Source organism: Vicugna pacos, chromosome 10 (genome assembly GCF_048564905.1).
Source record: "Vicugna pacos chromosome 10, VicPac4, whole genome shotgun sequence".
Taxonomy (NCBI): Eukaryota; Metazoa; Chordata; class Mammalia; order Artiodactyla; family Camelidae; genus Vicugna; species Vicugna pacos.
The window spans coordinates 69,036,104-69,051,363 of NC_132996.1; the positions used below are offsets into that span (position 1 = coordinate 69,036,104).

At 57.2% G+C, this 15,260-nt stretch overlaps 2 protein-coding genes across 6 annotated transcripts in view; one reads left to right on the forward strand and one right to left on the reverse strand.

Annotated features, from left to right (window-relative positions):
• The first annotated feature begins 1,052 nt into the window (after positions 1-1,052).
• OVOL1 (ovo like transcriptional repressor 1) lies at positions 1,053-12,432 on the forward strand. 2 transcript variants are annotated; one of them, XM_031690899.2, is made up of 4 exons: positions 1,053-1,509; positions 8,027-8,240; positions 10,097-10,286; positions 10,486-12,432. In XM_031690899.2, the coding sequence occupies exons 2-4, from the start codon at positions 8,109-8,111 to the stop codon at positions 10,779-10,781; spliced, it is 618 nt and encodes a 205-aa protein (XP_031546759.1). In that variant the 5' UTR covers positions 1,053-1,509; positions 8,027-8,108; the 3' UTR covers positions 10,782-12,432. The 2 variants fall into 2 exon arrangements, with proteins under 2 accessions (XP_031546759.1, XP_006216777.1); XM_006216715.4 differs by having other exon boundaries at positions 1,058-1,509; positions 8,023-8,240.
• The window catches only part of LOC107034800 (uncharacterized), a 35,947-nt gene continuing 23,843 nt past the window's right edge, over positions 3,157-15,260 (reverse strand). Inside the window, exons 4-7 of one of the 4 annotated variants that reach the window (XR_012076812.1) lie at positions 14,716-14,858; positions 11,646-11,764; positions 6,256-6,342; positions 3,157-3,488 (exon numbers count right to left, since the gene is read on the reverse strand). Coding sequence is in view for 1 of the 4 variants with exons in the window: in XM_072970322.1 (XP_072826423.1) it covers positions 3,190-3,488; positions 6,051-6,182; positions 6,256-6,342; positions 14,716-14,858 (661 nt within the window). In the remaining 3 variants the exon portion in view is untranslated. Of the gene's footprint in view, positions 3,489-6,050; positions 6,183-6,255; positions 6,343-10,390; positions 11,765-14,267; positions 14,444-14,715; positions 14,859-15,260 lie in introns of those variants that run through there. The other 3 variants (XR_012076811.1, XM_072970322.1, XR_012076813.1) reach the window with 3 other exon arrangements.

The window sequence follows — 15,260 nt, forward strand, 5'->3', positions numbered from 1 at the left end:
TTAAATTACTGTGCCTCATGGAAGCCACCAAGTGCTCCTCAGCTTCCTAGGAAGGTGGGGCCTCACTCCAGGAGGCTGGGCCTGGGGACTGGGCAGAGCACGATGAATGGTTGGAGGGAGGGTCCCAGGCTGAACCTCAGCCGAGGGTACGCGATGAGGGTAAGACACGAGCTCTCTGCCTGCTGTGGCTGCAGCCGGGCAAAGCAGATTAAGCCTGCAGCCTCTGCCCTCGGCTAACCTCCACTTTTGCTGCACCTGAAATCCGGCCATTTGGGACAAAGACGAGGTCTCTGGGGCGAGGGGAATGTAAGCCCCAATAACTAAGGCGCTGGGGTCTTTCGGGATCATGGCGGACTCAGAGCGGTTTAAACGTCCCTTCCTCCACGAAGCCTTCCACACTTCCCTGGCCAAAAGGAGGGCTCTGGGCAGGTCTCCGCGCCCAGGCCGGCAGGGTGCTCCCTGCTTTGGGCTGAAGCCTGGTGCGTTCTGGCCTGCGCGCTCCTACGTCGCCGCGTGCCTTCCCGCACGGAGCCAGCCACCAGCAAATACCTCTGGGCTGAACCACGAATTGCTCAGCCAGGCCTTTAAGACCCGGGGCCGCCTGGGTCCAGGCCCGGTTCAACAAGTGTGGGCCGGGCCGCCCATTCCGCCCGACGGCTTCGCGCCTCCCCAGGCGCCCGGGGCGCGCCGACCCGGCTGGGCCCAGTCGGGCGAGTTTCACTTCATCACCCGCAGAGCGTGTAAGCGCCAAATAACGTTGCCCCTTCCCCTCCCTCCTCTCCTCTGCTCCCTCCGAAACTCCGAAACTCCAGTTGGCGAACGCTAGCATTCCCGCTGGGAGGTACCCGAAGGGCGGCGGCCCCCGCCCCCGCCCGGCCACCCCGCCCAGGCCGCGAGGCCACCTCACCGGCAGCGGAATGGAAACCGGTTCGACAGGTAACAAATAGGTGGGTTGTCACCGTTATTTCCCAACGCATGCGCCTTCGCTCCCCGGGCCACTCCAAGCTAATTAGTTCAGATCACCCCCTCCCCGCCCCAGCCACCAACACACGCCGCCGCGAGCCAATAAAGCGTGAACCCGTCCGGCCGGCTCGCACTTTAAGACTTCCCGAGCGGCCGCGGGGGACGCCAGTCGCGCCGGGAGACGCTTACCTGCCGCTTCCCCAGCCGCCGGGTGCACCTGGCTGCAAGCGACCTCATTCGAACGGAGGACGGCGACAGCTCCGCGTAGTTGAAACGGGCGCGCGCAGTCCCGGACACGGCCTCTCGGCGGAACGTCGGGCGCTTCGGCGACTTCGTCCCCGACCTGCCCTCCTCCCCCAGCCCGTCTCCAGCCCGGCCCGGGAAAGGTGGGACGGCTCCGGCTCTAGTTACGGAAGCGGACGGTGCCGGGCGAGAAGGATTCGAAAATGCCCCGCGCGTTTCTGGTGAAGAAGCCGTGCGTCTCCACGTGCAAGAGGAATTGGAGCGAACTCCCCGACGAGGAGCGCGGCGAAATCTACGTGCCAGGTGAGGCGCCCGGCCCGAACGAGCAGGCGGCGGGGCCTCGTCGAGGCGGCGGGCGCGCGGGGCTCAGTGGCGCGGAGCCGGGCGGCCGGCGCAGTTGGGGCGCCCGATTTAATGTTTAAGCGGCCGCGGCCCCGTTAGCCCGCGGCGCGGCCGACCCCGGGCGCGGGGGGAGGGGAGGGCAGGGCCGGCGGAAGGAGCCGGCAGGTGGGGGCGGGGGCCGTTAGGTGGGGGCAACCGCCGTTCCCAGGCCCCGCGGCGGGGCGGGGGACAGGCGGTTCTGAGGCGCGCGAGCCCGCGCGGTGCCGCCCTCCTCTCCGCCGACCCAAGCCGCGGCGCAGGGGAGGCAACGGGGTGTGTCACCGCTCAGGCGACCCTCCACTCTCGCGTCGTAAATCTAGAAAGCCGGGACTTTTATGAGGCCGAAGAAGGGCACTGGAGCGATGCCACTTTGGGGGCAGGGAGCTGGAGTTTCGGCTGATATGTGTTTTAAAAAAAATGTAAGATAAGACCCAAAGTTTAAGCTACCTTCGTTGACTCTCCCTCTCACACACCATACTGGTGGCCAGAAGGTCGCGGTGAGGATCCGGCCGGCGGGGAGCTCCCAGATGTGGGGAGCGCAGAGGCTCTGGGGACGGCGCCCGGCTGCACCCCACTAGCCCTGAAGACAAAGGTGGAATCATGTCTTATCTCGATTAGAAACGCACTTCCTTCAATCTTGCAGAGGACACCGTTGAGCTGAAAGTGGTTTTAAGGAGCCCACCCCACAGCCAGGGAACCAGGCCCCAGGGAAGCGGGTTGCACCGTTTCTTTGCGGAAGACGCCTTGACGGCGTCCGAGTCAATTTTGAATAAGTAACCCCAGTTGTTTCTTTCTACAGGGTCATATTCCTCATTAGTCCCGAGAACTCTTCTGCTCCTTCTGTCCTCCCCGACCCCCAACAGAATCTTCCGTCAGGAGCTAGCCAGTTCCTTCGGACTCCCCCTCCCCAGGCCTTGCGGGTGGGGCCGGGGTGCGCTGAACACCCTACCCAGCGCCTCCAATGGGGGAGAGGTTGTAATTAACCAACCGACTTTGACCCTTGATCTGCAGGCTCCCCGGCACCGCCCCAGGCCTTGAAGGAAAGTGGTGAAATGAGGGCGGTAGGGGCCCTGTGAGGGCTCTTGCCTCAGTTTCTCTCCTGAATAAATTGTTGGAGACAGTGGCTGGAGTGGTGAGGTCTTTGTGGCCTGACATGTCAGCATCCTATGGCCTATGGCCCTGGCGGGAGGTTTCACAGCTTAACTTTATCTCAGGCGCCTAGGCCCCTTTCGGCAGCCTCCTTAAAACAAGGGAATGTGCCAGAAGTCCTGATAACTCCAGTAGAGAAACTGACAAAAACGGAAGTGAGCTGTTTCCTCACCTGAGGTGGATCACGGTGTGGGCCCCAGATTCTGTGTATAGTTTCTTGCTCCTCCAAGTTCCCTGGGGAGTTGACTGGTGGTGCACCTCCACAAGAGCCCTGTGAGGGGTGAGGGACGCCGTCCCCCTTCCTTGCTCCTGCCTCCTCCCTCACTTGAGTTTGACCTGCTGCTTAGCTGCTCCTTGGGATCTGATAAACTGAACTTGGACTGTGTTAAAGGTGAGCAGAGCCTTGCCTGAGATTCAATGTGCTGTTATTTTTAGTTTTATTTCACATCCCAATCAGTAACAGATCATGTGGTGACTTTTACAAAGGACAAAGAAATTCCGCTTGTTCAAATCATTGACTTCCTTGCGTCCTAGTGATTTTCCCCACCACAGTTCTGGTGGCCAAAGTGGGAGTGGTGGGGGTGACCTGTACCCCAGGGGCTGACCCCTCAGGTGAGGAGGCGGGTGTCTGGGTGGTCTGTGCACCTGCTGTTGCTGTCCAGGTGAGGGGAGCTGCTCACTCTGCAGAATCATCCTTGATGTTGGGTGGGGTCTGACCTGGAGGTGCAGGTGAGAATTTGCCAGAGAGAGTCCTGTGGGGGTCCAGCAAAGAGGAGAAGTCAAAGAACTTGCTTTTGCCTTTAAAAGCCAAGTGGCTCACTGGAGAGTTTTCCCACAGCTTTTGGAAATGAGAAGGGGAATGTTATCAGGCCACGCTCGGGTGCCTCAGATGGCTGGAGAGTGGGGAGTGTGTTTCGTGGTGGCCTGTCCCCTGGCTGGGCCATTCCATCACCAGCCGACCGTGACCCCAGGAGCCGGCTGGGCACGTTTCCTTCACCCCACCTCACACACTCAGCACGTTGTGACCAGCTAAGCATTGACTCCGTCCGGTCCCACTGGGAGAGGCACCGGGAGGGCTGGGGAGCAAAGCATTTAAGGTCTGACCTTCCCACCAGGGCCCTCTGAGACCCTTAAAGTGGCAGAGAGTGCCCGGAAAGAAAGCATTTACTGACTTAGAGCCCTGGGCCCCAGTCTGACCAGCACTCCAGCCTCTCTCCCTGAGGCACAGTTCTAGAGGTTTCCTATCCTCAGTCCCCTGGGCCTCACTCTCCTCCCAAAGCTGAGGGAAAAGCCCAGAAGTGGGCACAGGGGCTGGAAGGCTGCAAGGGTGGAAGATGGCTCTACTCATGCTGGGAGCATTGAAAGGGGTCATGTTTAAGATGCCACCTATTTGGGCCCTCAAGGTCCAAGAGCCCACACCTGAGGCCCCCCGCCACATTTCCCCTGGTGTTTCTGCTTTGTTTTGCCAGTATTGACTTTGGAGTGCAGGGAGTAGAGTAATGCTGGTTTCTTGAGAATGAACCCAGGCATCTGTATCCAGGAGTTAAATTCCATCTCCCGGACTGAAGAGGAAGCTTGAGGAAAGGCCAGGAAGGCACTTGAGGGTAGACAAGGCCTGGAAGCTGAATGATATGCTCCCAGCCATGAGCATCCCAGGGCCTCTTCCAGGCCCCCAACCACCTGCTCCCCTGTTTCAGACAGAGCCTCTGCAGTGTGTTCTGCCAGTTCATCAGCACGTGCCCACCCCAGGGAGGCAGCCAGGCTGAGGTGCCGGAGACTGGAGTTCCCTCAGTCTGGCTCTGACTAGGTAGTGTGGGAACCCAGGCAGCTCTCTTTCAGCTTTGGGCCCCAGAGTGCATGTGTGGGGGGCGGGAGGGAGTGGCACAGAGGAGAGATTATGCCTCTGTTGATGATTATTCTTATAATTCCGGGGAAGTGTTGGCAGTAAAGGACGAGTCTTGGTGCCCTCCAGGGAGCAAGGCTGGGACAGTAGACAGCCAGGCCACAGATGGGGACAGTGTAGCTGGGCAGTGAGTAGATGGGATTCATAGTGTCTCCCGGGTGCTGCCACCCAAGCTGCCGAGCTCTCACTCCCTAGCTTGGGTGACCCGAGGCAGAATCCTGCCTGACGATTTGTCCCAGAAAGAGAGCAGGTGAGGACGAGTCCTCTGGGCACAGGGAGGACAGGAGCAAAGCGTGGCCATTATTGATGTCAGGGTTCCTTTTTAACGCGGTTCACTTTCCATGAGTGTTGTATGAGGTCCCTCAGGGATGTGGAGCCCCTGGCTGCTCAGAAGCCTAGTTGTGGTGGTTACGGCGGCCACCCTGGTGTGAGGGCTGAGGTGCACAGTTTTAACTTCATTACGGACACAATATGAAAAGCGGTTGGGAAAGAGGGGAAAGATACTGCCTGAGAGAAAACTTGGCGCTAACAGAATGGAAACTGGCAGGTCAAGAGATGGGCCCATTGTGTTTGCAGGGCTGCACAGTTCTGCCAGTTGGCGGCACTGGTTTCCTTTCAGGCATTACTAGCTGACCTGCTGGGGTGGGAGGAGACGGGCACGGGGGACCCCTGCCCTTCCTGATAAGGGCGCACAGTCCCCTAATGCCGGCCTGGGCTGGGCTGGGCAAACACACTGGGCTCCCCCGACCCTGATTCAGAGCTGAGTTACCCCCAACCCCTCCCCACCAGGTCAGCACCAGCCCCTGTGTATCAGAGGCTTGGTGTCCTCACATCTGCTTCACCTGCTTTCTCCAGAGAGGCTGGCACCAGGCCTCGTGCCCAGCCCTGGCCTGAAGCCTTGGATGGAGTAGGACCTGCCACTCTGTCTAGTATTTGGGCCAGGAGCTTTCAACCCAGGAGAGAAGGGGAGGTCTGCTGAGGTGAGGGAAGAGAAGGCCCTCAGGTGGGAAGCTGCTCTGGGCCCGTGCCCGCCACGTCATCCAGGTGGAGGCAAGTTGGGCCACCAGAAGGGAACCCTGGAACCCCCGAGGGTGCAGGGAGAGGGCCTGGCCAGTTTGGCCTTGCCACACTCTTTGGCTGTGGGCGGGCAATGAGTAGCCAAAGCGGCTGCTACCTTGCCGGAAACATCTAATTAGGGGACAGAGAGCAGCATAAGCAGGGCCCAACCAGTTCTGCTTCCTGCCACGCGGCAACACCCAGTGACAGGAGCGGCGGCCGGGAGCACTCCCTGTGCGTGCGGCCACAGCAGGGCACGCTCACGGGGGTGGCAGGGTGACAGGTTTGGCGGGGCAGGTGGGATGAGGCAAACAGCCCCACCCTGGCAGCCATGCGGCTGCTGATCCAGCCTCACCGGCCCCTTGCTCGCTCGGGGTGGAAGCCGCACGAGGCAGACCAGGCAGGCCCCGCCCTGACCCCGGTTCCTCAGCACCATCACTTCGAGGTTTCTGTGGAATGAGAGAGGCAGGCACAGGAAACAGTTCTCCTAAACCAGCGTAGATCCTTGGAACCCTAGCCATGGACCCCCCTCTAGTGGAGCAAGAGTGATTAACCCTCACCTGCAGTCTCTCCTCCCTCTGCTGCTCCGTGTGCAGGTGGTATGGCCGGGCTCCAGCTTTTGGGAGCCACACTCACGCCATCCAATACTGAAAGACAGAAGAGGGTAGAGGTTCCTGTTTGTTTCTACCTGGGTTGAGAAATTGAAATTGTCATTCAGCTTTGAATTCTCAGCCAATTGCGGGTAATCTGGCCTCAGAAGCTGCCAACGCTCTGCCACGCCCACCCTCCTGCGGCCCCCAGCCCATGTACGCAGGGCTGTCGCTGTGGGAAGATAGGAGGGACCCCAAGAGTTCCGGCCTGACACCAGCCATCCAGGGCTTAGAGAGGCCAGGCCAGGGCCAGCCTCTGGTGAATCAACTCTCGGAATGAGGTGGCTCATTAGAGTCCTTGGACGGACAGACAGACGGCGCCAGTGCCAGCAGAACGGGTTTGGGTGGCGGGCAGGCGCATTCTTCCCTAGTCAGACCTTTGTTGTGTTTTGAGGGGGCGAGAGCTGGGGCCTCTCCCGAAACTTCGGTGCCTTCATATTCACCCTTCCTCCATTAATGTGTTCCTCTGCCTCCCCCACGTCCTGTCCCTCTGCCTCCAGCCTTGCTCACTGGGTCCTGGGAGAGGAGGCAAGGGGTCACCCCTCCCTGGGCCTGGTCCACTGTCTCACCAGCTACGGGCGGTGGGCGCAGGGGGCCTTGGTCATGATTCTGAGACCCTAACTCAACCTCCTAAGGCCCTCACCCTGAAGTTCATTCATCCTTTCCTTCCTGTACCCCTGTTGATTTTTCCTTCTGAGGCTTGGAAAATTTTCCTAGCTTATGGGTTTTAAATATACAGCTAAACCTTTTTGGGAGAAAAATACTAACTAAATTGAAACACGACATCATTTGCCTCAGCCCCGTGGGCTTTGAGACTTGTCTCCTCTGCCACTCGGGAGAACTCTCCCTCTTCTCTATCAGGACCAGGGCATGAGGGGGTCTGCTGTGTGGAGCAGCACGTTAGAGGGCTGCCAGGTATCCCTGCACCTTGTGGAGGGCGGGAACCTGGCCCTCAAAGTGCCACAGTGAGCGGTCCCTGCTGTGGGGGAGGGTTGCGTAACAGCCGGGCAGGCTGCCCAGGAGACTGTTAGGCCGCATCCACCTGCTGCTCCCTGACCTCCTCCCTGCTCCACCCAACCTGGCCTGTTTGCCTGCCAGGCTGGGCCAGTGGGAGTGGGGAGCCTGGGGCCCTGATGAGCTGCAACAGCAGGGACTGGCCAGCCTGGAGGAGGAAGAGGTTAGGACCACTCAGTTTCCCAAGGCCAGCAGTTAAATCTGCCTGGAGGAGAGGCCCAGAGTGGCCCAGACCACCAGGATTCTTCTGGGGCAGGGATGAGTCCCTGGGGCCCAGGGCCTCCAATGGTGCCCTTTGTCCCTGAGGAGAGTGGCTGAGGCCTGGAATCCAGAGGGACAGGCCCAGGTGGGGCAGGCAGACAACTCGGGAGGAATAATTGGCAGGGCAGGTTCGGTCCTCCCAGTTCCGCTAAGACACAAATTACTCAGCGGGCAGGCCTGTGGGCTGTGGTGCTTGGCTGGCGTCACCTGTAATTACCTTAATGGGGCGGGAGGGAGGTGCAGCATGCAGTGGGCTGTGGGTAGCCCTGCTCTGCTACATGCCTGCAAGGGGTGGGACAGAGGTTCCAGGTTCCAGCCAGCTCATTGCCAGGGAACCTTCCTGAAATCCCTCTGAATCCTCTGTTTTCCACCAAGCCCCTCACCTGGCTGTTCTCCTCCCAGTCAGCCTGGGCTTCTGCCCACCACAGCCGTACCAGGAGCCAGAGCCATCGGTTGCCGAACCCCCTTCTTGCCCTCTGGCTTTGGACATGAGCCTTCGGGACTCCACCTACAGTGTGGCCCCCGGGCCCTGCGTGGTGGCCCAGCTGCCCTCTGAAGACGTGAGCCGCTTGGCAGACCCCCAGAGCAGAGACCATGGCTTCCTGCGCACCAAGATGAAGGTACTGATCTTCACACTGTCTATGAGGATCAGGGGTGCCTGTGTACACCCATGTCCAGCCCACAAGATGTGGCACAAATGAAATCTAAGCAGAGATTGGCTTTGGATCTGGGTCCAGGTTTCTGCAGGGAAGTGAACCTCACTGGGCATAGGTTGGGTGGGAAGGAAGAGCAGTGGGTCTAAAGTGGAATGTCACACGGTGGGAAGAGGCAGTGGGATTCCAAAGACATTTAACCCTTTGGAGTCCATTCTAGGGGTTGTTCAGTTTCATTTCTGGCCTAAAGGGGAGACACCTCTTTACACAGAAGTCCTAGGAAAAGTGAGCCTAGCTTTGCACCTGGGCCTGGCCCACGTCTGTGCTGCATCAAGAGTGATGGCCGGAGCCTGTTCGGTTCTTAACTGTCCCCTGCGGCATATGCCTGACAGTCTCCACCTCACCCATGTGTGCTTCCAACCCTGTCAGCAGAGCCTTACATCTGGGGCGGGCCTGGTGAGCATGCACTGCTCAGCGGCAGAGGCAGTAAGGAGCCCAGGCGGCAGCGGAAAGGAAGTGCCCCTGCTTTCGAGGAGCAGGCGAACAGCTGGGCTGTCTCTGGCTGGGTCTGCATTCCTGAAAGCTTTGGGATCTGGAAGCACCCGCCAGCAGTGATCTAGTGAAAAGGCTCGGAGAGCTATCATAAGTGCCAAGACTGAAGAAAACTGGCAGTGGAATGCTGTTCCTGCCTCTCTCACCTGCAGAGGCCAAATGTTTGTTGTAATGAGAGAGAAACCGCTAAGATAAGTGCTGGGTGGTTGGCCGGAGAGTCAGCACAGCACCCCTGGTCCCCTGAGGGTCCTTCTCCCCACCCCTTGAACCCCAGTGGGTAGGGAGGGTGTGGGGAGAGAAAGCAGAGGGCACAGGACAGCAGATGTGCCAGAGCAGTGAGTCCTGACCCAAAAGGGCTTGACAGTGCAGGCCAGGAGGGTGATGGGTGCATCTGGTGCCCCGGGGAGCTCGGGGGAAGTGGCCAGCGACAGGGCCACCACAAAGCACAAGTAACCTCCAAACATTCCCAGAGGTAGAGCACTGGGACCACGTCTCCACTTCTGAACAGATTTGAGATGTTCCGTAATTACCAAAAAAATGAAAAATGTTTATAAACAAGACAGTCATCAGGGTGGCAAAGGAACTCATATCATACCATGCCAGACCTGGCTCAAGTAAGACCAGGGGCTGGGCTGGCCTGTGAGGGGACTCTGGGCTCCCAGCGGTGGCCTCAGCCTGGAAAGGCTGCAGAGGCCACGCTGTGGACCCTTTCCCCTATCCTAAGGCGCAGAATGAGAACAGAGAGGCGGCAGTGGGGGAAGGGAGGGTATAGCTCAGTGGTGGAGCACATGCCTAGCATGCCCAAGGTCCTGGGTTCAATCCCTAGTGCCTCCACCAAAATAAATAAATAAACCTAACTATCTCCCCCATAAAAATAAAAAATAAATTTTAAAAATAAATATTATTTAAAAAAGAATGAGAACAGAGAGCTACAGAGAAAGATTTGGGCTCAGGGGAGGGAGGACTTTCTAAAAGATAAAGTTGCTGAATCAGGCTGTTTCTGTAGAGAGTTGGCCACCCATTTCTAGAGATGGTAAAGAAGGGGCTGGATGGCAGCCTTGAAAGGGACTCAGGACCATGCAGGAGGCTGCCCATGGACCCAAGGGTTTCTTCTAGCCCTGCCACCCCATCTCCATGAGCCTACTGCACAGAGCTGTGGCCTCTGGGGTGGGCACTGCTCCCCTCGAGGGGGCTGGTGTATGTGTCCTCCCAGTCTGCCACCTGCAGCCCCAGCTCCTGGGCATCCACCACAAACACTATCCTTGCCACAGGTGACCCTGGGGGACAGTCCCAGTGGAGACCTCTTCACCTGCCACATCTGCCAGAAGGCCTTCACCTATCAGCGCATGCTAAATCGCCACATGAAGTGTCACAATGATGTCAAGAGGCACCTCTGCACCTACTGTGGGAAGGGCTTCAACGACACTTTCGACCTGAAGAGGCACGTGCGCACCCACACTGGTAAGAGGAGCCCCGGCCGCCCCACGGAGGCCACTGCGGTGAGCGCTGCCGTCTTGGGTCACAAGTGGCCTGGGGTCTCAGAGTAGACATCCTCTGTGGCTCACCAGTTAGGTCACTGGGGGAGCTGGAGTTGGGCAGGCCTCTGTCTGTTCCTCTTCCCGAGTCAGGTCCCTGATGCCAGACCGTGTCCTCCCTACAGGCGTGCGGCCCTACAAATGCAGCCTGTGTGACAAGGCCTTCACGCAGCGCTGCTCCCTGGAGTCGCATCTCAAGAAGATCCATGGCGTGCAGCAGAAGTACGCGTACAAAGAGCGGCGGGCCAAGCTGTACGTGTGTGAGGAGTGTGGCTGCACGTCTGAGAGCCAGGAGGGCCACGTCCTGCACCTGAAGGAGCACCACCCTGACAGCCCGCTGCTACGCAAGACCTCCAAGAAGGTGGCCGTGGCCCTGCAGAACACCGTCACCTCTCTGCTGCAGGGCAACCACCACCTCTGAGCGGAGGTGCCCCAGCCTGGGCGGGCCCCCAAGAGGGCGAGGGTCACCCCCCTGCTGTCTGGCCAGTCTACCCACTGTGGTCTTTTGCTGGAACACCTGTGATCAAGACTCGAGCTCCCAGGCGAGCGTGCTTGCTCTGGCCCTGCACTGACTCTGCTTGGATTTGCATTTTTGTCTTTTGGGCAGAGGCCGTTCTGAGCCTGTGTAAGTATGGGGTGGGGTGAGGCCAGGGCTGCTGGCCCTCTGTGGACAGCAGAGTCGGGAGCACTGGCAAAGAGCACCCCTGCAAACAACAGCGGTGGAGGAGCTGGGACGCCCGCCCAGCGCATCTCACTTCTCTGCTCTTCCGCAGAGAGGTGCCCGCGTGTGCACAGCTGTAGGCGTGTGCATGCACACACGGCAGGCCTGGTCACACATCACCTCATTTTTAAGAAATCAACTACAAGGTGCCAAGGAGGTTTTATTTCCTTTTTTTTTTTAAGATGACAAATGTATAGATATTAATATATTTTTGGTGCCATTGGCAAATATTTTTGAGAGAGGATGGAGCTGGCTTTTCTCCTCCCCACGTGGTTCTATTTATCCTGGACATTTCACACCTCCTCTGTGCCTGGGCTCTGGGCTGGCTGCCCTGACCCACCTCCATCCTTCATCCTCCTGAGATATTTAACGCAAGACTCTCCTCCAGCCCTGCCTGGAGGACGTACTGCACTCTCTGTTCTCCTTGTCTGCCAGGACAGCACATCACATCTGCTCTTCCCTTCCCGTGACTCTACCTCCCTCCCACATCCTTTCAAGGCAAGCCTGGGGGTAGCCGAGAGCCTCCTAGTCTCCTGATAACAGACCTTCTGTGGAACAACTCACCATTCTGGAGGTCAAGGGTTTGTCCAACTGCGGTTGTCAGGGTAAGTCAGGTGGGATGATGAGTCTTTGATGAGCCCAGCATCCACTGCCTGAAGTACCAATAAGAGGCTGCGAAAACCCTAAGACAGCAGCAACAAATTGGGACAGAATAGTCACCAGACCCATCAGAAACCCCTATAGAGGGAGGACAGTATTAGATGGTTAACAAACTGTATTTGTAGCCTTTGTTCAAATGGCCGGGCTGGGTCTTGAGCACCTAAGGAAGGAGCCATCCCTGTGCCAGTTGGCTCCATCTGAGGGATTCGGCCAGGCTCCCTTGGCTTGGCTGGATTTCCTGCTAGTAACATGAAAGGGGTGTGGGTCCAAAGGGAGAGAGGGGTAGGGGTTTGCACCAGCCTGCTGAAGAATGAGAAGGCAAATTCGAATGAGAACACAGATCACAGTTGGTGGAGCCAAACCCCAGGTAGAACCAGCCTTGGCCTCTTCTGCTGGGAAAGAGCAGTGTCTGCACAGCCCCGGGGTGCAGGGAACAAGTCTTCCCTGACTTCCCTCAGTGTGTACGGATTCTTTTAGAAGACTCTCCTTTTATTTTGCTTTAGAGTATGTGGGAGCTGCTGTATTCTGGAAGTTGTGTAGTATAAAAGGACATTATCTGGAAGCTCTGTCTGGTTTACATTTCTGTAGCCCTGTGTTCATTGCCTATCTGAGGGAGTCACAAAGCTCTGTGTTGTCTGTTTTATTTTATAACTTTCCCCCTAACAGAATAAAAGAACTATCATTTTCTGTGTTTCTGCTTTTTTGTTTTTACAGGCCTCTTTTTCCACCTGCAGGGAAATTAATTAAAACAGTTGGTGCATTCAATACAAAGCTTTACCCTTTAAGAGTTAGCAATGGGCCTCAAGTCAAGACAAAAACCTGATAGGTTAAGTGACCTGCCCCTGGTCTGGGCTGCGAGTGCCCGCTGACCCCTGGGCCATGTGTTCTGCTCTCTGCAGTGGCAGTGGGGCCTCCCTCGGGCTCCTGCATCCTGACTGACTCATGGCTCTCCTCCGATGGGTGCGGCCACTCCAGGTCCTGTCTTGGCTTCTCTTCCCTGCACCCCGCCAGGACCACAGGAGTAAAAGCCCCATTCCCAAGCAGCAGGGCACAAAGTTCACATCACTGCTGGGTCAGACACCTAGCTGTAGGGATGATCACACCTGCGCAGCACTTGTTCTGGGTCAGGTGCACTCGTGTTTCATGCATATTAGCTCATTTGATCTTCCAGCCACCCTCCAAGATAGAGGCTGTTATCCCCACCTGGCAGAGAGAAGTTGGGCAGCTGGCCCAAAGTCTCATGACTAACTAGTAGGGGAGCTGGGATAGAAACCAGACAGCCCAGCTCAGGGTCTGCGCTTGGAGCACCGCACACACAGCCGGTGGAGAGACCGGCAGGCAGCTTGGCACCTCTAGGCAATTCAAAGTCAAAGGAAACTTAGAGATTACCTGTCTGTCCCCATCATCTACCCAGGATCGCTGGGGGGACCCTGGCCCCCGAGTCCCAGTTCAGTGTTCTTCCATCACCCTCCTGCCAGGGATGGAGGAGGGTCTGCCAGGCCTGGGCCCTTGGTGTATGTATGTTCAGGAGGTGTGAGGAGGGTTGGTAGTCCTGGTGCCATGAGGAGAAAGGAAAACATTGATCTGACCTCTAAGGCTCCCTGTGTGAAGCACAGAGGATTGGAAAGGGCCCCTAACCCTCCTTTTGTCTCTAAGTAGCCAGGCACAGGGGATTTCTCTTTATCTCTAGAAGCCTCCCAATTTTGAAAGGCCAACCAAATCCCATTTTTACATGTCCTGAGATGAGCAGGGCCCATTGTTGGGAACCGATGATTAACCGCTATGTAAACTTTAGGAGAAGCAGGTTTCCAGGAAGCCAGGGATGGGGGTGGGGGGCGGGTTCCTGACTCCCTCTGAGTCTGCTCTCCCCCACTCCTCAGAAGACCTCGAGGTGGGGGGACTACGCAGACAAGCCCTTCCCTAGAAGGGTCGGGCCAGACAGTCATATTTCAAGGGCCCATAATGAGCTATGGGCTGTGCAGGATGGATGCCTTGAGGGGGACAAAAGCCGTGTAGGGCCCTCCGCACACTGGGAAATAGGCCGCAGCCAGGCCAAGAGAAGAGATTAATGCAAGTCAATGTGTAACTAAGGGTAAATGGTGTGGCCAGGCTACAAATGTGGTGGAACTCAAAAAGGTTTTTGCATCTGAAAGAATAAAGACTTCTAGGAAGAGGTGGGGTCCAGCTGGGCTGGGGAAACAACTGAGGGTCCCGAAAAGAACAAAAGAGGAAGGAAGGTGTTTCAGGGAGGGAAAGAGTGGGACCAGACCCAGAAGACAGGAGGTGCAGGCTCTGGGGCCGGCAGAGGGCCTCCCCATATCACTGATCTGCATGCCGTCATTCATTTGGGGCCACACCGGGTGTTTTCTGAGCCCTGCCCAGGTGCCAAAAAGAACTCATAACAAAACAAGATTCTGAGAGAAGGGAGAGCTGGGCCTTATGGAGGATGAAGGGAGAGTCCTATTTTTACAGCTAAAAACCAAATGGCCAAGTGTAGGGTGGGGGGACATTTACAGCAACCAGAAGTGCTGTGAAGGCTTATACTTTGTATTTTTATGTATTTTCTAATTTTTTTACAATGAGAACATACTATTTTTACAATCAGAAGAAAATTAAGTTATAAAACAATCAGGGGTTTTAGTCGACGGGAAGTTCAACATGTCACCAGGGGACAGGGCTGTCCAAAGAAGAGCTAGTGTGACCTGGATGATTTGGGAAGAGTGATGTCAGCAGCCAATACCAATACCCGCCCCCCAACCCCCACCCTGGGCTGGCCTCAGTTTGCAGGGAAAGAGCGGGGGTGGGGTTTGAGGCCCAGCCCTGTCTCTGGCTGTGTGGCCTTGAGCAAGCGACCTAACTTCTCACAGTTTCCTCATCTATAAAATGAGGTGGGTTCCCAAGTTCAAGCGTCCCTTTCTGTCATAACTTCGTGTCTCTAGGCCCCCCTCTCAATAAAACCCTTGAAGACACTCACTGACAAACTGCAGCTGAGATGCGGGGGCGCTGAAGGCTGAGAAAGCTGCTCTGTGAGCTGGGAAGAGCAACAGCTTGGCTGCTGGCTTGAAGCAAGGGGATCCGATCAATCCACAGGATTCCAGTGGATCTGCTGGGCAGAACCTGGATGGAGAGGTGAGCGTTAGTGGGGAGAAGACCCCACTGCAGGGAGCCCTGGCACTGCCGAACTTGGAGCAGCTGCTTGGATGGGAGGAACCCTGGGCACCGTCACTGAGGGGCTGCTGGCCCGGGCTGGGAAGCCATTGGTTAGGAATTTCTACAGGGACTCAGGGGTGGCACTGAACACTGGACAAAATAATCTTCTAGGCTTTCCACCCACGATATTCTAAAAGGCTGAGCAGTGGTCTGACTTCCAGACCTAATCACCATTCCCAAGAAGAGCCAGAGTGAAAATGCCAGTGAAGAGAACGGAATGGAAAAGAAAACACTGGAAGCCAGGGACCTGTTGGGAGGCCGCGCTCGGGTGGTGAAGACCTGGACTTGCTGAGGGAAGGGCTTCCCTCT